Source organism: Marmota marmota, unplaced genomic scaffold (genome assembly GCF_001458135.2).
Source record: "Marmota marmota marmota unplaced genomic scaffold, marMar, whole genome shotgun sequence".
In the NCBI taxonomy this organism is placed as follows: Eukaryota; Metazoa; Chordata; class Mammalia; order Rodentia; family Sciuridae; genus Marmota; species Marmota marmota.
In genome coordinates this window covers 29343588-29367303 of record NW_026000240.1, presented here as the reverse complement: position 1 = coordinate 29367303, position 23716 = coordinate 29343588, and the positions used below count along the sequence as shown (strand labels likewise).

At 48.2% G+C, this 23716-nt stretch overlaps 1 protein-coding gene across 2 annotated transcripts in view; it reads right to left on the bottom strand.

The window, feature by feature from the left end:
* Window positions 1–23716, bottom strand: part of Slco2a1 (solute carrier organic anion transporter family member 2A1) — an 85476-nt gene that overhangs the window by 6961 nt on the left and 54799 nt on the right. For both annotated transcript variants that reach the window (XM_015487038.2, XM_048794393.1), the window contains exons 5-12: window positions 11908–12135; window positions 11137–11235; window positions 8876–9012; window positions 7229–7307; window positions 6693–6857; window positions 5890–6079; window positions 4083–4248; window positions 1920–2083 (exon numbers count right to left, since the gene is read on the bottom strand). In XM_015487038.2, coding sequence (XP_015342524.1) covers window positions 1920–2083; window positions 4083–4248; window positions 5890–6079; window positions 6693–6857; window positions 7229–7307; window positions 8876–9012; window positions 11137–11235; window positions 11908–12135 — 1228 coding nt within the window. The remainder of the gene's footprint in view (window positions 1–1919; window positions 2084–4082; window positions 4249–5889; window positions 6080–6692; window positions 6858–7228; window positions 7308–8875; window positions 9013–11136; window positions 11236–11907; window positions 12136–23716) is intronic.

Sequence of the window (23716 nt, the reverse complement as noted above, 5' to 3'; positions counted from 1 at the left end):
GGGGGGGGGGGGGGATTTATCATTAAACCATCAGGGGATCCTCAGATCTCCTGTCTAGTTTTACCCTAGACCCTGACCAGGCTTGGAAAGGAGAGATTTTTCTAGAAAAGCTCATCTTGGGGTTGAAATAACGCTCTGTTCTCCATGACTTCCCCATTCCCTGAGGTGTGGGGAAGAAGTCCTCAGGGTGATGATTTGATGGGGATTGTCCTCTCTCCCTTGAACTTGTGAGATTTCCTTACCCCATCTCTCTCCTCCTCAGGGCCTCCTGTAGATTTATCCCAGGGTCGGAGGATCTACGAGGGTCCATCTGACCCAGAGTGCTAGAAGGGACTCCTACTGAAGTGCCTTAGATGAAGGCATCAGTGCTTGGAGCACAGGATGGGGAGCAGTAGAGAAGAGGGTGAGAGTGGCGTTGGTGGAAGCAACATGGGCTCTGAGCATCCCTGCATGTCCTTGGTGAGTTTTGCTGAGCATGCGTGGTCCTGGCTGCTCTGATGCTGGGCCATTTCTCAGGGCTGTGATTGCAGTGAGCAAACTTGGGGCATGAGTGAGACTCTAGACCAAAAAAGAAGCTGTCTCACTGCTCACGGTGTCAGGGCTGGCTCTCCCAAGCTTCGCATTCCTCAGCTGTGGTAGAAACCCACTGCAGGGAAAGCATCCACCTGAGCCTTTCCCTGTCACCCCCTCCCCCTCAGGATGTGGGGGACAAGGATAACTGACAGAACACCAGGGTCATACTGCCTTCTGTATTGTATGGAAGTCCTTTGTCTCTGATCCAGGAGATTCCAATCTTCTGTCAGCATCTTCAAAATAGCAACCGTGCTAGGAGCTTGTTGGCTGCAAGCTAACTCAATTGGCTAAGTTGAAAACAGGGTAAAAATCTCAGATCTTGACAAGTAGCTGCTTTGCTCTGTCCTTATCTCCTAGTCTTCTGTGGGGAAAGAGGTCCTGGGTACCTAGCTGTTCATAGTAATTATTGCAATTTGCTTCATAGTGATAATTGACCAATGTATAGAAAACCCGATGTTTACAAAGCAACTGACCATAGAATTCTGACACTAACCCTTTGAGGTCAATGTCATTATCCCCATTTCATAAATGAGGAAGCTGAGATTCAGTGAGATTAGACAATAGCCAAGGGCACTCAGCTGGTATGTGGCAGCATAGGGACTTTGACCCTGGCACTGAGAGTCCAAATCCTGTGTTCCTTCCTCTTGGCTTTCAAGGTGGGTGAGAGAGGACAGGAGGGAGGGTACCCTGTGAAGTGGGCAGGGGGTGGGGCAGTGAACTTGGGTGGAGTGAGCGAAGGAATAGGCATTCACTGTATAACCCTCAGAGGCACCTGAAGGCTGTTTTGATGGACACCCCTTCTCCCCCTCCCACCTTGGCCAGCCTTTCCCTTCTGATCTGAAGTCAAGGTCCTAGCTCCTAGCATGCTGGGATTTTCTCAACAGCCCTCACTCTGTCTCTGGAACTTTCCTTAGTTCCTGCTTCGATTTTGTGCCTCCAACTGAATCATTTTCCTTTCTCTCAGTGCTTTTAGGATTTTAAAATAAGTGAACCTACAGTCATTTCCACTACAGGAAGCCAGGCAGCCTGGCTCCCCCTTGAGACTCAACCATTCACCAGCTCTGCCACCCCGGGCCAGTGATTGATGGAGGCACTAAGAGGGCCTGCCTCAGATGGGTGCCATGGGACTGAACAAGGCCATGCAACAGAGAGTCCAGCAGAGAACCTTCCATCACTGCCACGAGTATTATTCCCCCCTATCACAGGAATACCTTGCACATCATCATTCAAAGGACTCTGTGGGGCATCAAAGGAAAGAGAGATGAGAAGTAGGTGACAGGGTGTAAAGGAAAGAGAGATGTGGAAAGACAGAAACCAAGCTCTGGGCCCCAGAAAGCACCACTCACCGCAGAACCATCATGTAGAGGGGGTTGTGGGAGACGCAGGCTATCAGGGCCACAAAGGAGATGAGGAAGATGGTCGGGAGCAGGAAGTGGGCGCAGGGGATCGGGCACGACCCCGTCTTTGCTGAAGCAGATCCCCCCGTCACGCAGCTGCAGTTCAAATAGATCTTGAAGGGCAAGGGAGGACACAGCCGGGAGAGTTACCGTCACGATCTCATCTCCGCGCACTTCAAACATCCGCACCAGCTCTTGCCAGAGAGCCCCTCTGGTTTGAACCCCTCTACCCTCCAGGGAAGAGGTTGAACTGGATTTGGAAGCTGAAGAGGAGACCAAGTAAGGTTCCAAGGTGCCCCAGGGAGTTCCACTTCTCTGGATGTCTGGGCCACAGGAACCATCTTCAGCAAAACCAGCATCTGAGTGTGGGCTGGCCTCCCACAGTTACACTCACATTCAGATGCCCAAGATCCACCACCAGGCAAGGACCACGCAGCTTGGAGCCAGAGGCCTGGGAAGGCTCTTCTCTGGACAGGGCCACCCCAGGCCCAGCTGTGCTGATTGTGCAGCTACTGCTTTTGCTGTTTGTGTGTTTACCGCAGGGGAAGGTATCAACAGCAGGGAAGTGGGAACACACGGAATCGCCTGAGCTCTGCATCTCTTAGGCCTTTGCAGAAGCTTCCTGCCTAGTAGGAATTCTCTCTGCCTATAAAGGACTCTAGAAGAGGTCCTTGTTCCAAGTCTGCAAGTCTATAGGGCTCAATCGTGTTACACAACTCAACTTTGGTGGCCACTACTTGTCTGATGGTCTTTACCTTCCTTCCTGCAGTGGCTGATGGCCCAACCCCTGACCTTGTGTTATAGCAGTTAAGGGGCCACTATTGGAACTAACGAACTGGTATGCTTTCCCCGCCGCACAGCGGAAATGATGTACCCTCTTTACCTTGGCTCCTAGGAAGCTCAGAAATATGTTATATATCATGTTGTAATATTTTTTAAAACGTATGACTTTTTCCTTTATACTTCCCAATATTTTCCTTTAGTATATTTTTAAAATATAGGGTTTTTCCCCCCTTTTAATTTGCTATTTTTCCCCTTGATACTATGCTAATGGATTTTTTTTTATCTTGATTGTACTTATGCTGTTATTGGAAACTTTTCAAGATTATTTCTGGAAGTAGATGAGTCAGAGGTAAGTAAATAAAGATAAGGAAACCACAAAAGCCACTGCAGACTCCTCCAAGTTGAAGGCAGGTGAGGGAGCATCTTGTCCAAGCCCCTTGTCCTCCCTATATCTAAGAACCATGTTCCTTTGCCCATCGAGACAGCTGGGAAGCAGCCTAACTCTGTCCCCCCAGAGGATGATAAGCGGGGGCCTGCCAGGCCCATGCCCTCCACAGAGGCTAAAGGGAGCAGGCCCACTCCTTTCCTTAGGAATTCCTTTTGTAACAGTGGAGACTTCCATTGCTCTTAAGAGAAAGAACATCTAAGTGCTAAGCCTGACCTGCCCAACTCTGGCTCTTCCTGCTCCCTGGCCCAGCTGGGCATGACACTCCCCTGCCCTTTCTCTGCCCCTAACTGCGCAGCCTGTCCAGTGCATTCACGCCTGGGGCCATTTTGCACCTGCTGTTTCCCCTACCTGCAATGCTCCCATGATTCCCAGGTTTTCATAGGTTCTCTTTTGCTGCCTACTCAGTTTTAACCAATGCCACCTTCTTAGGGAAGTCCCCAGGCACCCTCTGACCCACTAAGTCTCTCCTCGGCATGAGTTATTGTCTAAAACTCTCTTGTGTCTTTATGGAACAGATGCAAAGTCCATGAGGGCAGGGACCTTGTCTTCAGTACCTGTGGCTGTGCCCAGAGTCCACTATTTGTTGAATAATGACACAAATGACTTAAGTTGGTTTGCTATTAGCTGATCCTGAAAGGCCCGGAGCTACAGTGCTGAGTGACCTTGTTGGACCTGGGTCTATCTTTAGCTGACTTTTAGGTTGTCGGCATCTGGTCATGACCTCTAGGACAGGGGAGGAGGAGAGAGGGCTGGCAGGGCCCAGAGAGGCTAGGAGGCTGACAATGAGTCCCAGAGCCCGGGATGGGTCTGCAAGGGAACACATTGAGCCCTAAGATCCTGTGGGGGCTGTGCCTGTCCCTGGGGACCCCAGCTGTCCTTACCACTTGCTTGGAGCCTACAGAGCTCATGTTGATGCCGCTGCAGCCGGCATGGCAAGGAGAGATGTATTCAATCCCATTGTCTCCGCAGACAGGATGGAAGATGGAATCCGGGCACGAGCAGTCCCTGCGGCAGGCCAGAGGCTGCGGACGTATAGAACTTGATGTGCTGCCAGCAAAACAGGAAACGAGGAATCAAACAAAGAAAGACCAAAGGGGGAAAAAAAAAAAAAAAGAAAAGAACAACTCTACACTCCAGCCCAATGTGAGTTCCTGGCCTGCTTAGTGTGCCTGTGCGTCTCTGTTTGTCTTGGGTCAGTGCCACCCTGGGATCTGAATTATACCTATGGGAGCCAAAAGTGAATCTGCCACTGTTGGAGGGGTCACGACATCTCCATTTCTTCTGACATTTGGAGCCCAAACCCACAATTACACAGTTGGAGAGGTCTGGTCAGCAAACCCCCTACAGTAGGAGTCAAAATAACCAAGGAGCTAAGACTCGGAGGAGAGAAACAGCAGCTGTAAGAGGAACATCGCAGGTAGCTTTTGCTCTCCTCCTCTTCCAGCTGGATTCGGGCTGACGGCAGTGACTGGGACCCTTGGAGGTAACTGGGGCTCTTGTCGGCTGCCTGTTCTCTGGGTCAACCTGGGCATTGCTCAGGTCTCTGCATCCCCTGAACTCCAATCAGGGGGCTCTCACAGTCTGATCTTATGTTCCCGTCCTGACTCTGGTCTGGTATTCATGATCTTCTTTGGGGAGGGTGGAAAAACTGCAGTCCAGAGCTTCATTAAAATAATAATACTAATGATAGTTACAGTTTAGGAGGCATCTCTCAAGTGCCGGGCGCAGTGCCCGGGTGCTTTTCATGTAGTCATGACAGTCAATCTACCATTAACGGCTCACCTTTGATGACGGATGAAGAAACTGAAGCTGAGATAAGTAACTTCCCCCAACTAGGAAAGGGCACCATGAGTGGCTTTCAGGCCAGTCTGATGGCAAAGCCATGTGCTAACCTTCCAGTGAAAATCCCCAAGGGGCTCAAAGGTTTCTGGGCTTCTCTCCACCCACCGTCAGCCTGCAGAAAAGAACTTCATTGCACACCCAGAGCCACCCTCCCATCCCTTATGGGGCTCTCCTTCCCCTACCAAAGACAAGAGGTAATTTCAAAGGGAAAGTGGAAACACCGCAGCTGAAAGGTTTAGCATCTTCAAATCTTGCAAAATCCAGAAGAAAAGGCCAGGTGGCGTAGGACAAAACAGACACTCTCCTTGCCTAGCATCCTGCCTCTCCCGGGGCTCTAAAGCCCCTCTCGAACATGAAGCCAGACTCCAAACTACGACCCATATTGCTTTACAAAAACTGACAGATATGCCTCTCCTGCCCTCCTCCTCACCTGTCCTGATTTTTCAAGTGTGCCATCTCTTTTATCGTTCTTCTCCAGATCTTTTCAAATCTCCTCTTATCTTTCTTCAGCTGTTCAATGAGACTCTGTAATTCTGATGCTAAAGATAGCTTATTTCCTGGTTCCTGGGGCTCAGGTTGGTCCTGAAACCAAACTAATTAGTTTTGGGCGCTTCTTAAAAAGCAGAACCCTAACCCTGACTGCTGGTGGCCCACTAGGACCCTTTGATCATGTCTCATAGTGGAACGTGTATTTATGGCCTGATTTTCTAAGTTCCCGTGTGAGAGATCAAATCAAAAGTGAACAGGAGAGAGGACAGGAGAGGGAGCAGAAAAGAAGCCCTACGACAGTCAGATTCAGGCCCTGGCTTCAGCAAAGGATATCTCTGCACACTTTATTCCTCTTACCTAGGGGGGTAGACCTCAGCCACAGTGGGGGTGGAGCATCCCATGAAGAAGAGAGGGGCACAGAGGATCATGGAGATGGTGATGATGGTGGCAGCCACACGGGGGATGGTTTGCAGAGAGAAAACAAAACGCTTCATGAGGATCCCTCCAAACAGCATCCCTAAGGCGGCCGCGGGGAGGTTTACGGCACCTGCAGGGGAGAGACAGAGCTGGTCTGTGTGCTGGGCCTGGGAGCTCTGAGCTGGACCCCCAGGAAGGGAGCATGGCTTCAGGATGAAACACTGGACATGTTAAATTACCATAGTAATTGCTGACATTAATTAAGCACTTCTTGTTTGCCAGGCATATCTAGAGAGTTATCTTCACTAAAGCATTATCCTGCCTGTGCCAAAAATAAAGTGCCACCTTTGCAACCCAAGGGATGTGCATTTATTAAGCACCTTTCACTACCCGTGAAGGAAAAAAACCAGGAGGCGCCGTATCTGCCTCCACTGCCAAGTCCATCTTCTCTCTCTCTCTCTCTCTCTCTCTCTCTCTCTCTCCTGTCCCTGATGATGTCAGCTGGGAGGCTGTCAGATTTCCAGCCCCTGAACAGGGAGGAAGGCAGCCCCCAGCCTCCACCCACTCCTGACTGGAATAATGAGAGTCCCAGAAACCTGCCAAGAACATTCTAGATTGCCAACCAGGAAAAATGTCCTTAAAATGCTTTCTCCTGGGCAAGTCCTCCTGTCTCCTGTCTGTGTCCGGTCTGGTCTCTCCCTCAGCCAGAGCGGCCCCAGGCCTGCAGCCCGCTCTGGACTAACCAATGAGAAAGTTGGCATAGGCCGCGGAAGCGCCATACTGCTTCTCCAGGAACTTGTTGAGGAACGTGGAAAGTCCGGCGATGACGGAGGAGAAGGTGCACTGGGCCAGGACCACGAGCATGAAGAGCGGGTTCATCAGGAGCCTCATGAAGATGCGGGGGAACCCTGCAAGCAGACTGCTGTCAGGGCCCAGGCGACCTCGAGACCAGCCAACCATCCTGCTCTGAGGAACCAAGAGTGCAGGACCAGTCTAGGGCCACACAGCCACGGGGGCTCCCACAGGACATGCTCTAGGGCTAAAACCAGGCTGTGTCTAAAAGAAATCTGGGATTAACACGGAAAACTGTCTCCTCCCACGACTGCCACCTCCACATGCAGGGAGGAGGGACAGGACGCGGGGGTCAGACTTCACAGTGCAGTACAAACTGCCTCTGCCTACAGACCACCTGCTTTTAATGTCCCTGACAACACACCTGACCACCTCCCCCACAACCACCCAGAGCCAGCCCACCCGGGGGGGGGGGGTTGTCAGTTACGTTTAATGAAATCCATGAGGGAGCCTCTGGACTTGGCTTCTTCCAACTTCCTCGCCTCATCGACTATGGCAGGAGACCTCTGGAGGCAGCAAAAGGGGTGAGCATTAATGGCCCTTCACAGAGCCCCTGGTCTCAGTGGCTCAAGGCTGGTGTGTGTCTGAGAAAGTATCAGAGCATGTGCCCCTGAAGCAAACACCACCTGTGCTTCAGAGAGCCTGGGGCCTTGACCGCAGTGCATCTGCGCCAAGGTCTCTCCTGATACCTATGGCCACATTATTTCATGTCTAACTTTCCCATGACCGATGCCAAAGGTGTCTTCCTGGATCCCAGCCCTTGTCTATATGTCATGGCTACACTTCTCCCCTATGCTCAGATTTCAGGGGCTGCCAGCTTGTAGGACACAGGGATCTAGAATGTCCCCTGTTTTCAGATCTCCATCTCGGTCTCCTCTGTGGGGTCCCTGCTTCCTCCTGGGCCCACAGGGCAGTCCTGCTCCAGGCTCTGGCTCTGTCCCTGCACTTTGCCTGCACCTTCTGGGAACCCAACTCCGTGAACTTGCCTCTTCTGAATGCAGCAGCCCCGCCCGAGGCCCCAGTTCCAAACCACTGCACAGATGCCAGGCCCCTGAGTGCTGTCACTATTAGGGTCCTAAAGGGGATTGCGTCACCAGTGACAGATGCTCCCATCCACTGCAATGTCTGGCTCCTCACCACTTCCTTCCCAGGTAGGTAGTCTAATTATCTTGAGTATTTTAACGAAGAGGAAGCTTTGGTACAAAGCAACTTGCCCAAGATCAACTGGCCAGTTTATAAGCAGCAGAGTTGTGCTCAAACCCAGATCTATCTGACCCCCAATCCACCAGGACATGCTGCCAACCTCAGGAATTCTTCCCCAGTCCAAGCCAAGGTCCTCTTCCCCTGCCCCTCTTCCCACAGCTGGGCCCAGATCTCACACGCCTCATTGCCAAACATGGAGCTCCAGATCTGGCTCAAAATCTGGGCACAAACACAGTCTTCTTCTTCTCCAACCAGATCTCTGCCGAGTCCTTCTCAGGACCCCTCAAGGAAAGTCTAGCTTTGCCCTTGTCCCAGCGCCCTGACCGCCACCACCTGATCCTCAGTGCATTCTCCCTCTCTCACCTGTGCCTCTTCACATCTCCAGATTTCATTCCATCCTGCCTCCCCAGCCTCAGTCTAGCTGCCACATTGCCACTCAAGTGGTCACCCAGTCACTGAAGTGCCCAGACAAGTTCAGAACAAGTTTTGGGCCCTCAGCCTCACGTCCTCCCCCCAGTCTTCTCTTCCCTGTCCTCTGTTCTCACCCTCCCTGGATTTCTGTCCCCAGCACATCTGACCAGCAGATGCATAGATGGTCACCAGTTTAAGTGAACTCAGTGTTTTCCAAACCCTGGAACTCTCATGATTTTTGAGATGCCAATATGGTAAAGGAACATGAATGACGAGGCTAGACGTCCACCAGTCCCTTCACCCCTCAAAGCCCCTAAGATGCTCTACGTCATTGAACTTTTTCCCGTTTCACCCAGAATTTGCTTAGCCCGCTGCTGCTTCTCAGCTCTTTTTTCTTTTTCCACACCTGCATCTCTTTCTTAAACTCCTATTGGTAGAGCTGTGGCCTCCAACAACTTACCTCTTTTCCTCTGGACATTGTTCGAGGAAAGAAAAAGAAGGGGAAAGAGGTAAGAACCAAGAAGCCTGAAGAAATGAGCAGGCCCAGCCACCAGGCTCCAATCCATCGAGGGTCACCTGGGCTCAAGTTAACTGCAGCTGAAGAGAAACCAAAGAATACAGGTGTTTGTTGAATAAACGCATAAGCTCACCTTACTGGACAAAGAAACTCTATTCAGGGTTTTTTGTTTTTGTTTTTGTTTTTCCTTTTTATTATTTTTAACTTTTTTCCTCATAGGACAAGCCTGGAGACAGAGCCAGAACCTGGGTCTGGAGATCTCCTTTCCAGGTCATTCTGCTCTTGCCAAAGAACCGAGGACACTGCACATGAAGCTGAACAGCAGAAAAAGCCCAGGCTGAAGGGAGCAGTCCCTTCCCCTCACTGGATTTTATTCCCAGCTCATCTGGGGGTGTCTATGAAGTAGGAGTTACATCCATTCACCTCTAACCTATCAGAAAACTGGAGTTTGAGAGGTCGAGTCCCTCGTCCAAGGTTAAAGTCAGTGAGTATCATCTCATGGGTCAATTTCAAACCTAAGTCTTCCTGGTGACCAAGGTGTACAAACCTTAACCATGAACCATCTTAATTTTAACCACTGAACTGTACCACACCCCAGCTTTATTACTCCCTAAATAAAAGAGGCCCCATGATGCTTAGGAGCTAGAGGAAGCAGCCATCCACAGTGTGGCCTGTCTGGCCCCCAAGGGAAAAGCTCCTCCACATCTATAAGCCTGCCATTGTGTTTCTGAAGGAGAAGGTGGCAGAATGGCTCACAGTCACACGACGACAAGCATCCCTGGGCACCGATCTGGGTATGCAGGGAGCTCAGTTGCTGGTCTCTTTGGACAGTCAAGTATCAAGAACCAGCTCAGGAAGGGCCAGCAAAAGGCACAGATGGCTCGATCCAGAGGCACAAAACTCCCCTTGGTTCGCCACTTCCTCTTGATGTACAGGCAGATGACACTGTGGTCTGACAGCCCCCAGGGATAGTCATCTGGGCTCTGGCAGCACGGGTGTGTTTAGCACCTGCCCAGTTCTCTCTGAGATGGACAGGCCTTGCCCTGGGTGAATGGGCACTGATGTTGCAGGGGGGTGTCCTTCCTGCGGGTCTGACTCGGTCCTACCTCCCAGTACCTTTGGCGAGTGGGAACTTCCCATACCACCCCCCACCTTGCACTCCCTACTCTTTCTACCCTCTTGGCTCTGATGGGGGGTTTCATCCACCTGGGAAGGCCTTCCTTCTCGTGACTACTGTGCAAATGTCCCACCCACCCACCATGGCTCCATGCAGACATCATCTCCCTAGAAAGCCCTCCCCAGTTGTCTCATGCAGGAGCTCTCTTGCCTTTGAACTTGGAAAGCACTTTGCCCATCTCTCTTCCACCCTTCCCTGTCTTGCAGAAGGCTCATTGGGGTAGAGCATGCCCACAAAGGCAAGAATCCCTGGCTGGACGCATGCTGAGGCTGGCTTCCTGAGTCCTGGTGTTCATGTCTTTGGACTTTACTTTCTTATTTAAGATATCCGTGACTTAGTCTATACCATTTTTTTTTTTTTTAAATGCAAGCTCACATCTGCTGATCTCTTAATATCTATCAGACTCACTCTAATCTTTAGAAGAACTCTACTACTATTATTGGCCCAATTTTACAGATGAATAAACTGAAGCACAGCAAGGTGGAGTTATTTGCCTAAGATCTCTCAGCTAGGAACAGGTGGAAACAGGATGAGACACAAAACTAGGGCCCACCGGTAAAACACCATGTCACGTTCTTCTGGATGTGTGTCATTATCATAGGAATATCTTGGGCAATTTTTCTTTTTTCCTTCAACAGAGTTCTTATCAAATATTTTGCTTTTAAGCAATAAAGCAACTTCTGAAAATCAAACAACCCGAGAAGTCTTTTTCATGCCACCACCAAGATGGGCAGGTGAGGTGATAACAGGTGGGGTCCTGCCTTGGGGTTCAAGGTTTCCTACTTGAGTGCAAAAAGTGTGTTTGCTTTGGCAGCTCGTTACCCACAAGATCTGGCAGGGGCCCTGGTGAGCACAGGAACAGGCTCTGCTCCTGGCTGTCAGAGGGACTTCAGGAGTGGGGGAGTGGAGTGTGAGGTGGCCATGAGCAACTGAGGTGAAGCCTCATTCCCTTCCCTGATTGATGGGAGGGTGATGGGATGCTCCATGGAACAGGTAATGAGGATGGGTGTCTTCTGCACATGCTTACCTGTATCAACCCTGCCATAATCCACAAAGATCTGCAGCATGACCGAGCCCAGCAGGTACCCGAAAGCCGGTCCAAATACAGCTATGGCAAACAAGATGGCTGGAAATGGAAGCAAAGGAAAAGAGTTTGAGAGGGGCTCAGAGGGTTTGGCAGCCCCAGGCTTCCAAGCCCAGGGGGATACCTGAGATGTCACCATCTGTCCTCTGGACCTAACAAGTCCACACTATCTCCCACTGATAGACCACTCGAGATGCCAAGACACACAGAACCAAATGGGTTTCTCCTCCAGCCAACTGCCAGAGACCTGCTGTCCTGGAAGGAAAATGGTCTTAGCATTTTAAAAATGACAGCCTGGGTGTGTTGATGGGGGGCGCTCCCTGCAGGTGACAGTGCTGGTCACCCTGGCAGGAGCTTGAGGGGTCTGGAGCCTGTGGGTGTGGTCTGTCTGGTCTGGGTTATGGGTCTCCAGGAGCTCACTGTGGCTTGCTCCAAGGGAAGGATCTGGGCATGCAGAGGGTCACTTGCTATCTGTTTTCTATGTGCTTGTTTGAGGTCAACCTGCCTCTAAGTGGATAGCTCAGAGGACACATGTGCCTGGACTATGCCTGGAGGACTGGACAGTGATAAAGCTGCTGTTGATTCAGGATCGATAGTCTGCACTCATTTGCTGTGTTCTGGCCAAAGTCAGACCTCATTTCAGTCCCAGGACCTTGGCAAGTGCTCCAGCCAGGCCTGATCCTCCCCACAGCCCTCTTCAAGCCCAGGACTCACAGATATACAGGGGTGAGTTGTTGGGTTCTGCAAAGTCATCCACATAGGAGATCCCAAAAGGCTGAATGGGCACCGTCCCGATGCCGGCCAGCAGCTGGGCCATCACCATCAGGCTCCACATGCTGCTGGTCTCCTTCCGAGTGTCCTGCATGGTGCTTTGGCACTTAGTAGGGGGCAGGTCCTGCCAGTGCTTCTGACAGAGATCATGTTGGAAGCTGCTGCTGTTCCCTGTAAGGAGAAGCTCTGGTCACCACAACTGGATCCACCAGCTGACCTCTAATCCTGGCCTTTCTCCCATGACATTGGGGAAGAACCAAACCAGGGCCAGAGGCTGTGCTGGCAGAGAGAACATGGCTCCCAAGAATCACTCTTTCTGTTTAGCTGGCAGAAGGGACTCTAGAGACAAAGGTGAGAGAAAGGTAGAATGTGGGGCCCATTCCAGGAGGAAGAGGGAGCTGCTTCTCATGGTGTCCATGCTTCCTCCCGGGGTGGTGATGAACAGCTGAGCATGGTCAGTACCCAAAGGGTCACCCACCTGGAAAAGGGGAACCCATGATCAAAGCTCTAGCTTGTTGGCCTGCAGATCTGGGTCCCCAACATTATCTTCACCAGGACAGAGGTCATTCTGTCCCACAGAAGACAGGGTCCCCTTCAGCCTTGATTGTGTCCCGCCTGGGTCATGACCTCTAGAGCTTTCACTCCTTAATGAGCCCAGCTTCAGGTCATACTGGAGGACCTACTGCCAAAGACATTAAGTGACCTTGCCATACCTAGGCAGAACCCCCAAACCACAGACCTTTGTAAGCTAAAGGGACTGTGAGACCTTCTAGTGCAATTTCTTGTATCATAGAAGGGGAAGCTGGAGGCTGCACCAAAGGAGCTAGGCTGCACTTGGGGTCCTTGTGGGAGGGCCTCCGTGTGGCCTGTGGGTACTGTAGTTCCTGTGACTATGGATCTGGCCAAGCTGGGCAGTGCTTCTATGCCTCTGTTCTTTTTTGGGAGGTGTGGGAGGTACCGGGGTTGAACTCAGGGGCACTCAACCACTGAGCCACACCCCCAGCCCTATTTTGTATTTTATTCAGAGACAGGGTCTCACTGAGTTGCTTAGCACCTTGCCATTGCTGAGGCTGGTTTTGAACTCACAATTCTCCTGTATCAGCCTCCCGAGCCCCTGGGATTACAGGAGTGTATAATTGAGCCCAGTTTATGCCTCTGTTCTTAATTGGGCCCATGCTAAGCAATCAATATTGTATCCCCAAGTCCTTGAGAGTTTTGAGGGGCTCCTTTCTACAAGACCCCTTTAATTCCTGCCCTCTTCTGGCCAATGGAAATCACTGACATCATGGATCTGAATAACACTAATGGGATTCAGCTTGGTCTTCATTTGCAGCACTCCCAGAATGGGTGTAGCCCAGATCTGGGAGGGCTTCAAAGTCCCATGGAGAAGATAAGTGAGGGCCACAGACTAGATCTGCTTCCATATTGGATTCTCCTCAGCTCAGGGCTGTCCCAGATATTGTGACTGGGACTGTGGGGGTCTTCCCTCCTTCTCCTCTCCCACATATGCCTCATCCAGCGTGGCCTCACCACTGCCTGTCTCTACCCTGGTATATGAGATGAGACTTGCTTGAAAATTGCTGACCCGGGGGGCTCCGACAGGGCATTGAGGGCAGTCCCAGGAAAAGCAAAGCTGAGCAGGCCTTCTGTTTTGGTCAAGATCATCTAGACCCTGTACCATCCGTGGGCAGGAAACTGAGCACCCTGGCAAGATGCCAGTCCCCAGACATCGGATAGTGTTCCTCTGTACCTTCCTCCTCCATTGCATTCCCATTATCCCACTTTCCAATGAAGAATTCAAGCAGTGGTCCAACTCCAGGATGAAATAATAGACAGCCTTGTAGACCCAGAGATAGGATATAGCTTATTAACTTGGAAAGACACTACAATATCTGGTTAAGCCCCCAAACTAACTAGTAGTAGTTTGAAGAAGAATATGATCCCTAACTTATAAAACTTGTGTGCACTACCTGAATATGGAGTCAAAACCTTTGGAAGACCATGAGCTCTCTTCTATGTGATGGGATAAATCCATCTGTTTGGTCTGCCTCAGTTTATTTTCTCATTTTTCTTCAATGAACACATGATGATTTTTAAATCAAGCATGCACACGCACACGCATGCACACGCACACGCACTTTAAATTTAAAAAGGTTTTCATAAATGAACATGCTCCAAATTTAACAATGTCTCCCTCATTTCTTGGGTCATTTTCATTGCGCTTCTTCCTGATGTTGGCCCTAGGCCTGCACAGGTGTGGGCTGACTTTCTGCACCCATCCTCCCCACTTGTCACCTCCTCTTCCCTGGGGGAGGGTGAGCCTTTCTCCCCTGGTACAGACTTTACTGTAGAGACTCAAGTTCCAGCACCAGGATTTTTAAACCTCCCTGGACAGGCTGAGCCAGACACTGTCCTCAGTCTGTGATATACATTGTCTCCTGCTCACAGATGTTCTTGACCTACCTAAGGTGGCTGGTTTGGGGCAGAGTTGGAATTTGATTCTGCAGGTATCTGACTCAAAGTCCAAACTGAAACCAAGTCTGAAAGGTAGCTTTGAAGACGGAGCACACATATTTCAGGGATGGGAGCAAAAGGCTTGGGGAGAAGTCCTCATTCCCTGGTCACATTCAAACATAAGAGGTTTTTGACCTCTGAAAGTACCTGGAACCTTATACCTACTTCCTCTCAGGCAGAGGTGTCCTAGAAGGGGGTTGGCTGTTGGCAGGAAGAAATTTGGCAATGAGATACAATAAATACACAGCATAGGGAGTTAAGAAATTGATTATACTTAGGTAGCTAGGTAATCTTCAGCAAATTTCTAAACCTCTCTGAGCCTTAGTTTCCCTTGGAGTAGAGACCATAAGGTAGCTCTATAAAGGGATTGCATGAGGGACCATTAAGACCTAGAAGGCTATGGTTCCAGAAAGAGGCCTGGGCATATGAAGTTGAAATTGCCAGTCAGTAAGAAGGCCTGGTGTCTGCATCTGCACCTCTGAAGGAAGGCTGGGGTGGCTCAGCAATGCTGCAAGGTTCCCATCCTCAGGACAGTCACTTTAGTCTAGAAGCACATGATTATAAAGTGCTTCTGCTGAGATAGAGCTCCAGTGTCTGATCCACCCCCACCCCACTCAGGAATCCTTCCACCAACACTGACTGGTATCCAATACCCAGATCTGGGAATGGTGCTGGCAGGTCCCCAGGGGGAAGTCCTAATGGTTGTGGGCAAGCAAGGCCAACAGATGTTGGAAGGACTGTACTAGGAGCCTAGGATGTGGGTTCTGGTCTTGAATCTGTGACTTCATAGGCCAGCAATTTTGACTTTGAAAGGCCTTAGAAGGTTCTAGGGAGAGGCCAAGCACAGCAGAAGGGGGGAGGTTGCTGTTGAGCCAGATGGGCAGAGGAGGTTCACACTCCTGGGCTGTCCTCAGTGCATCAGTCTCACAGGCACCCCTAGGCTGCTGGCCCAAGGTGAGGGGTTATTCCTTATCACAGGCTGTGCTAGTCCTTACAATGAATGGCAAGTACCATGGCTTCTATGCCCTTTTCAACACCAAATGTGCATAGGCAGGACTGAGGACCGAGCAGGCTGCCCGGCCTGGGAAGGGCTCAGGTATTTAACACAAACCCACCTGACCCAGCGTAGCCAAATGGCCCAACACAGCTGCATGTCACTCAAATCAGCTGGCATGAACACTCCTCTGCTCACTCCCCTGCACCAGCTTTGACCAAATCAATGAATTCTAAAGAGCCAGCATATATACTTTGGGTCTATAAATAAATGGGCTGCTGCCAAGTTTTTAAATGAGTATTTATTTCCAAATATTCAAAAAACTTTTCAGGTATATTTTATATGAGGAAATGAGCAAAATCAGAGTTCCCTAAAACCTCAGGCTGTTGTCAATTGAAAGTGTGTTTGGCTGAGCTACCCTTGGTGTGACAATAGCTCTCTGTGGCGTGTTGCCTCAGAGGCTAATGAGGTGTCAGGACCAGATCTAAATTGTATTCAAGAATAGTTTAAGGTCAAATAATGTTATAGGTGTCCCCCAAATCTCCTGTGTTACTGTAGGAGGTGAAGTGGTTGATTTGTGAGAGCTATAACCTAATCAGTGAATCCTAATTTGAATGGACTAGGTGGTTGATAACTAGTGCAGGTGGAGCATGGCTGGAAGCAGCAAGTCACTGGGGGTGTGCCTTTGGAGATTATATCTAGTTCCTTGGCTCCTCTTTCTCTCTCTGCTTTCCAGCTGACATAAGCTAAGCAGTTTTTTCCACCACACCCTTGTGCCATGGTGTCCTGCCTCATCTCAGGCTCACAGCACTGGAGTCTGCCAATTATGGACTGAACCCCTGGAACCGTGAGCTCAAAATAAACTTTTTCTTCTCTAAGTTGTGTATTTTGGCCAACAGAGATGAAAAAGTGACTAATACGAATGATAATACTGAGAGAGGGGTTCAAAGAATTGGCTCCGAATCCCAGCTCAGCCACTGAAAGAAAGACTGTGCCTAGGTTCAAGCACCTGTCCCCTCAGCTGCAATATGGATGATGCCTGCTTCGCAGGCATAAAGGGGGAGTGCTGAGTCCTGAAAAAACACCTGGACCAATATCCATTCATTTTTCAGTCATTCAGTTATTTTTGCCAATAGTGACTGGGTGGACCTTCTGCTTGAGTGGGAGATATGAAGGTGATGGAGAGGCCCAGGCACTTTTCGTACAAAAACATTTCAGTCTATTATGGTAGGCAGATCTTAAAAAAACAACATGGGACAAAATTAGAAAAGAAAAAAAAAATCAAACTATCACTGTTGGCAGATGATATGATCCTACGCTTAGAAGATCCAAAAAGCTCCACCAGAACACTCCTAGAGCTAATAAACAAATTCTGCAAAGTAGCAGGTTACAAAATCAACAAACAAAAATCAATAGCTTTCCTATACATCAGTAATGAATCTACTGAGAAAGAAATCAGGAAAACAATCCTATTTACAATATCCTAAAAAAAAAATACCTAACCAAGGAGATGAAGACCTCTATAATGAAGAAAGAAATTGAAAACACAAGAAAATGGAAAGACTTCCCATATTCATAGGCAGAATTAATATTGGTAAAATAGCCATATTACCAAAAGCAATATACAGAGTCAATGAAATCCCCATCAAAATACAAATGAAATTCTTCATAAAAATAGAAAAAATAGTCCTAAAATTCATCTGGAAGAATAAAAGACCCAGAATAGCCAAAGAAATTTTAAGCCAAAAAAGCAATGCTGGAGGCATCAAATCTTGACTTCAAATTACACTGTGGAGCTTTAGTAACAAAAACTGCATAAAAAAAACGGATTCATAGGTCAAAGGTACAGAATAGAAGACACAGAGACAAGCCCACATAGAGACAATCATCTGATCTTTGACAAATCACCAATAGCATACATTGGAGAAAAGACACCCTTTTTAACAACTGGTCATCTATATGTAGAAAAATGAGGCTAGAACCTCAGTCTGCACAAAAATCAACTAAAAATGGACAAGTGACCTCAGAATTAGACCAGAAACTATGCAACTCCTAAAAGAAAACATAGGGTCAACACTCCAGCTTTTGGGCACTGGCAATGACTTTCTCAATAGGACCGCTAAAGTTCAGGAAATAATGCCAAGAGTTAAAAAAATGGATGACATCAAATTAAAGAGCTTCTGCACAGCCAAGGAAACAAGACTGTGAAGAAAGAACCTATAGAATGGGGGAAAAATCTTTGCTAACTACTTTTCTGGTAGAGGATTAATATCAGAATCTATAAAGAACTCAAAAAACACCCCCCCCCAAAAAAAGGAACCCAATTACTAAATGGGCAAGTGAATAAATACAAATATACAAATGACCACACACATATTAAAAAATGTTCAACATCTTTAGGAATTAGAAAAATGCAAATCAAAACTACACTGAGATTTCATCTCATTCCAGTTAGAATGACAACAATAAATGCTGGAGAGGATGTGGAGAAAAACACTGTTGATGGGATTGGAAATTAGTACAATCACCATGGAAATCAGTATGGAGGTTCCTTAAAAGACTAGGAATGGAACCACCAAATGACCCAGCTATACTACTCCTCAGTATTTATCCTAAAGAATTGGTCAGAATAATATTACAATATGCACAGATCCATGTTTATAGCAGCACAAATCACAATTATAGGCAAAATATGGAACCAGCCTAGGTGTCCATCAGTAGATGAATAGATAAAGAAAATGTGGTATACATACACAATGGAGTTTTTATCCAGTCAAAAAGAAAAATGAAATTATGTCATTTGTAGAAAAATGAATGGATCCGAAGAACATTATGTTAAGTGAAGTAAGCCAAACTCAGAAAGGGTCCTGTTTTCCTTCATATTTGGAAGCTAGAGAGAGAAAAAAGGAAAAGAAAGGTGTATGTGTGTATGTGTGTTTGGGGGTAGATCTCATGAAAACAGAAGGCAGCAGATGAGTAAAGTAGAAAGAGACAGGGCCCAAGGGGGTGGGGAATGATACTGACCAAATCATATTGTTGTATCAGGTGCATGAACCAGTATCTAACAATGAATCCCACCATTATGGGTAATTATAATGTACCAATAAAAATGTGGGAAACAAAACAATCACAGAATTGCTTGAGCAACCCAAACCACAATGAGATCACTTCGTATCTGACAGGATAACTATTATGAAACAAACAAACAAACAGAAAGCAAGAAATGTGGGCAAGGATGCACAGAAACTTGTGCACCACTGGTGGGAATGTAAAATGGTACAGCCACTGTGGAAAACAGAATGCTAGTTCCTCCAAAAACTATCCAGTAGCTCAACTTCTGGATATACCCAAGATCCCTGAAAGCAGATTTGAAGAGATATTTGTACTCTCGTCTTTATAGCACCATTTTTTATGAGAATCAAAATGTAGAGATAACCTAAATTTCCATCGAGGGATGAATGGATAAACAAAATGTGGTCTGTACAATGGAATATCATTCAACCTAAAGAGGAAGAGAATTCTGACACACGTTACAGTATGGGTGGGCCACAAGGACACTAGGATAAGTGACATAAGCCACATGCAAAAAGACAACACGGTATGACTACATCGATACGAGGTATCTAAAGTGGTCAAATTCATAGCAACAGAAAGTGGAATGGTCACCAGGGCGGTGGGGGGGGGGGCAAAGGGAACAAAGAGGTAGTGTTTCATGAGCAGTGAGGTTTAGACCGGGAAAAACGGTGATAGTTGCTTGACAATGAGAACGTACTTAATGCCACTGAACTCCATGCTTAAAGTGGTTAAATTGTCCATTTCATGTCGTGTATATTTCACCACAATTGGAAAAAAAAAAAATATTACCTGGCATATGTTGAGACAGAGTGTCCGGGAACAGATGGGAGAGATGTCAAACCCAGGTTTGTGAAAAATTCCTAGAGCAGGGGGTGCCTCTGAACTGAGAAAAATGGGGCACCGAGGAGGAAGGGGGAGGCACACAGAGGGGCCTCAAGGTGGGCGTAGCATACTCCATGACTCAGAATGAAGTTCATGATGGTTGGTGGGCAAATACAGCCAGGGTGAGGCATGGCTGCTCCTGAGAGCTGGTGCATTCTGGGAATGCCCGGAATTAAGGGTATTCTAGGGAACACCCCAGAAGGGTGAAGATCCTGAAGGCACAGTGTGGGGAAGACTTGGAGGGATCAAGGCCAGTTTTCAAGGCTCCACATGGAAGGAGGGGAGCTCCCCCATGCTAGTGGGAGGTGGGAGGGGTGGGCCGTGCAGTGGCCGTAAGATGCACAAGGTCAGGCTATTGTAGGGGAATGGGGACATGAGAAACTCCCCTGGGTCAACACGGGGGCCAGAGAATTAAGTGTTCCTTTTAAGAATGCTAGTTCGTGATTATGCTGACTCTCATTATTTTACTAAATTCACATTTATTAGCACATTGTTGCTGACTTGACTGGCGAAAGCATTGCATGTGGGATGTTTAACGATCATCAAATATCATAAAAATGTTGACTGTCTTATGAAGTCTTCACGTGGCACGTTGTGTGGTACACCAAGGCCACAAAAATCCCCATCGAGTTTAACCTAATGAAGTTGTCCAGGAGGCAAAACACTCTAGGGATCGTTTAACTGTTATTGTTAACTTTAAAAATGTCAGATGACGTGTCAGCCGCTGCGTTGGTTAAAAAAAAAAAAATCTGTGTTTAAAAAAAAATTAATCAGTTGGCCACAGTTACATCCAAGTCTACAGAGTTCCTCTTCACTATTCTAGCATTCCATTTTGATTCAAGATCTGCCAACACTGAATGAGGCCCAAATCTATCCTAGAGCAAGCTCCAACATTTGTGGAAAGAAACAGCAGTGAAATGCAGCCCCAGAGGGTAGTAGCCCTCAGGGAAGTAGCAGCCAGTGGTCCCCAGGCTGGGGAGACTTTGCATCTTGGAGCCAGGAGCAGGGCAAGCCAGCCAGTAGGAGCTGTGTTAATAGGACCCTCTGCGTGCCTCCCCCTTCCTCCTTGGTCCCTGTTTTGTGTGGGGACAGGTGCTTATGTCCGAGCCATCCCAAGAACTCAAGCCTGGGACCCTCTGCAGCCAGTGGCCCTAGTAAACTCAGGGTCAGCTAGAACTTCAACCATTAGGTTCTTCCCTTAAAAATAAGAGGACCGGGATAGGGGAGTGCAGGGACAGGAAGAAATGGGGAGAACAGACAGTGGGACCCTGTTTGAAGTTGGCCTCTCATCTAGGGACACTGACAATAGATGGCCCCTGGCAGACAGAACTGGGTAGGGGCTTGGCTTTCTGCGGTCCATTCTCCCACCTTCTCCCTGGAGCAAAGTTCTCATCTTTCTTTGGGAGCTTGAGCCCATGTAAGGGGAACACAACAATCTCACCCTTTTTCACACTCTATACCTGGAGAATCTCCCTGTAACTTACTGAAGAGCAGTAGCCACCCCACCCCATCCCCCACCCTGCAGGGGCTGCTCATCCCAGCCTTCCCACCATGTCAAATCCAGTGGTAAGGTCAAAGAAATGCCAGCCACCACAGAGGCCCTCTTCCAGGGTCCATCGGCCCACCCAAGGCTGCCCACCTCCATCTTAGAGTGGCCTTCATTAGCTGGATGTCAGTCTGTTTCTCATCTCCCCTGAAGCAATGTTCTGGAAGAATCTAGTTCATTAGAGCACATTCTTTTTCCTGCAGGATTGCAGAGGCCTGGCCCTGCCAGTTTTCGCGGGACTGTGAAATGCTAAATAGAAACAGGCCAGGACCTCTCCCCTCCTCTGGCTCCCCCAGCCCCACCCCAGTGGCACGTGAGTCAACCCTCTGATTCATCCCACAATTTGAATATGCAGAATTTCAGTTCCCATTTCTGGACCTTTCCATGGGTTTGGAAATACAAGAGACTGTGTCAGGAAAGGATGCTTCCCCTAGCGAGGGACCCACAGAGATGGGGCAGGTTTAGGGCAGAGCAAGGGATGGCCACTTCCTTGTTCCAGGCTCCTTCCTACAACCTCAACTAGTCAAGCTGAGGCTGGCTGGGAGGCTGTTGGGGGCATAATAACAGTGTCTGCACATAGGTCAGGAATGGGGCCGAAAGAGGGTCTCAGGAAGACCAAGCAACATAAAGAGGTGGTGTTGAGTGGGCTTCCTTTGACTGGTCAATCTGTCATTATGCAGAGCAGAGAGAAAATCCTACCAGGACCCAAGAGGGCAACAGTGAATCCTCCTTCAAGTCATGGTTCTCTCAAGGGCATGGCTATGCCTGGGGAGACTGTGGGTGAGTAGGGTAAGATGGGGAGGAAGATTAACAAGCCCATACCCATATGCATAAAGCAACAGAGACAGGCAGGGGTGTCTCTGGAAAGTTCTCAGGAAGCTGTGGCCAAGATGCTGAGCCCCTGGGTTATCGGTGCAACCCCTGGAACCCTCTTTCAGAATGTTCTACTCTGAAGGACCTATTTCCTCATCCTCCTAAATTCAGTGACTCTACAGTTCTTCCTGAAACTGGCAACACCCACCAGTAGGCTTGGAACACACTGTCCGGAACTCTGTCATGATTTGATATCTCAAAGTCATTTGTCATTTGGATTGTTTGCAAATCAAAAGGTTCCCAGCAGAGTCCACAAGTTAATCCAGAATGCCTCCTGTAATAACGTGTTCTATTCCAACTAAACGAAGCCCCATTTATAAAATAATTTCCACAAACAAAGACATTCTGAGCCTCATCTTGGGAAACTAGGAGAATATAATCAGTACCAGCCAAAAAAAAAAAAAATCGGTCAAGGTTTATAGCCTGGGGGACATTCTGGGGTAATGGAAAAAATTTACCTTTTGAAACCAGATGACTGGGTTCAAATCTTGGTTTTACTGCTTATGGGTCAGGGACCTTTCTGAACCTCAGTATTGTTGTCTTCAAAATAGATATAATGATACTTGAAATATTCTTATGACAATTAAAGATAATGATAAAGTTGGGTAATTATGGCTGACAACAATTAATTAAATATTTCCAAATAGCTAGTAGCTATGATTTTGAGTATCCCCAACATAGAGAAATAGCAAACATCTGAGAAGATACATATGCCAGTTTTCCTGATCTGATCATTACACATTGTGTATATGTACCGAAATGTCACACTGTACCCTATAAATATGCACAGTCATTGTGTCAATTAAAAATGCAACATATTTTATTTCAAAAAATTCATGTTATAACTTTGAATGTAGTAATCCTACCTTAATACCAATTTTCATCAAAAAAAAGATGAGTAATGTTGAGAAACTCAGATGGATAAGAGAAATGGCAGAAGCCTGGAGACAGACAGTGTCACCCAGGCTTTTAAGAACTTGGGGACTTGCTGGGTGCAGTGGCTCATGACTGAGGCAGGAGGATTGCGAGTTCAAAGCCAGCCTCAGCAAAAGTGAGGCACTCAGCAACTCAGTGAGACCCTGTCTCTAAATAAAATACAAAATAAGGCTGGGGATGTGGCTCAGCGGCCACATACCCTTGAGTTCAATCCCTGGTACCCCTCACCCCTGTAAAAAAAAAAAAAAAGGAACTTGGGGGCTGGGTTTAGAAAAGAGACAAGATTAGAGCTGGTGTCCAGCAACAGATGGATTATAATAGAGAAATCACAGATCAAGTGCCGAGAAGAGTTTGCTACTGTGCAGAGAACGAGTGAGCTCAGTGAAGTGGAAGGAGAAGTGTCTCTGCTTAGATCGGAGGCTGAGGGTGGGTTCTCCTTTCCACACTGCCACCCTGGCCCCAGCAGCAGGGGCGGGGTCCCTGGGAAAATGCCTAGTTTTACAGAGGAGGCTGAGTGATGGATGAACCGGGCATGAGCAGGTGGGCCTGTTGTATACTGCCCTAGAAGGCTGGGTGACATGCTGCTCAGCAGGGGCTCCCCCACCTGCCTCCTCAACCCCCCTTCCCAGTGCACACAAGCCCACCCCCTGGGCAGCACCTGGCTCATCTCATCATTGAGTTACTTCTTCAGTGGAGAGCAGGGAAGGAAGGCATTATCTAAGCAGGCGGGTGGCAACTCAGGGCCATTTAATTTTAATATTCAAAGAAATGTGCACTTAATTAGCACCCGCCCCCATTGAGTATGAGGCAGAACTTGCTGTTCACAGATTTATTCAGGAGGCTGATGAGGAGTTCTTTGAAGAAAAAAAACAAAGCTGTTACAGAGCCAGTGTGAGTTCATCAAAAGCCATTTGTATACCCCCCGCCCCCCC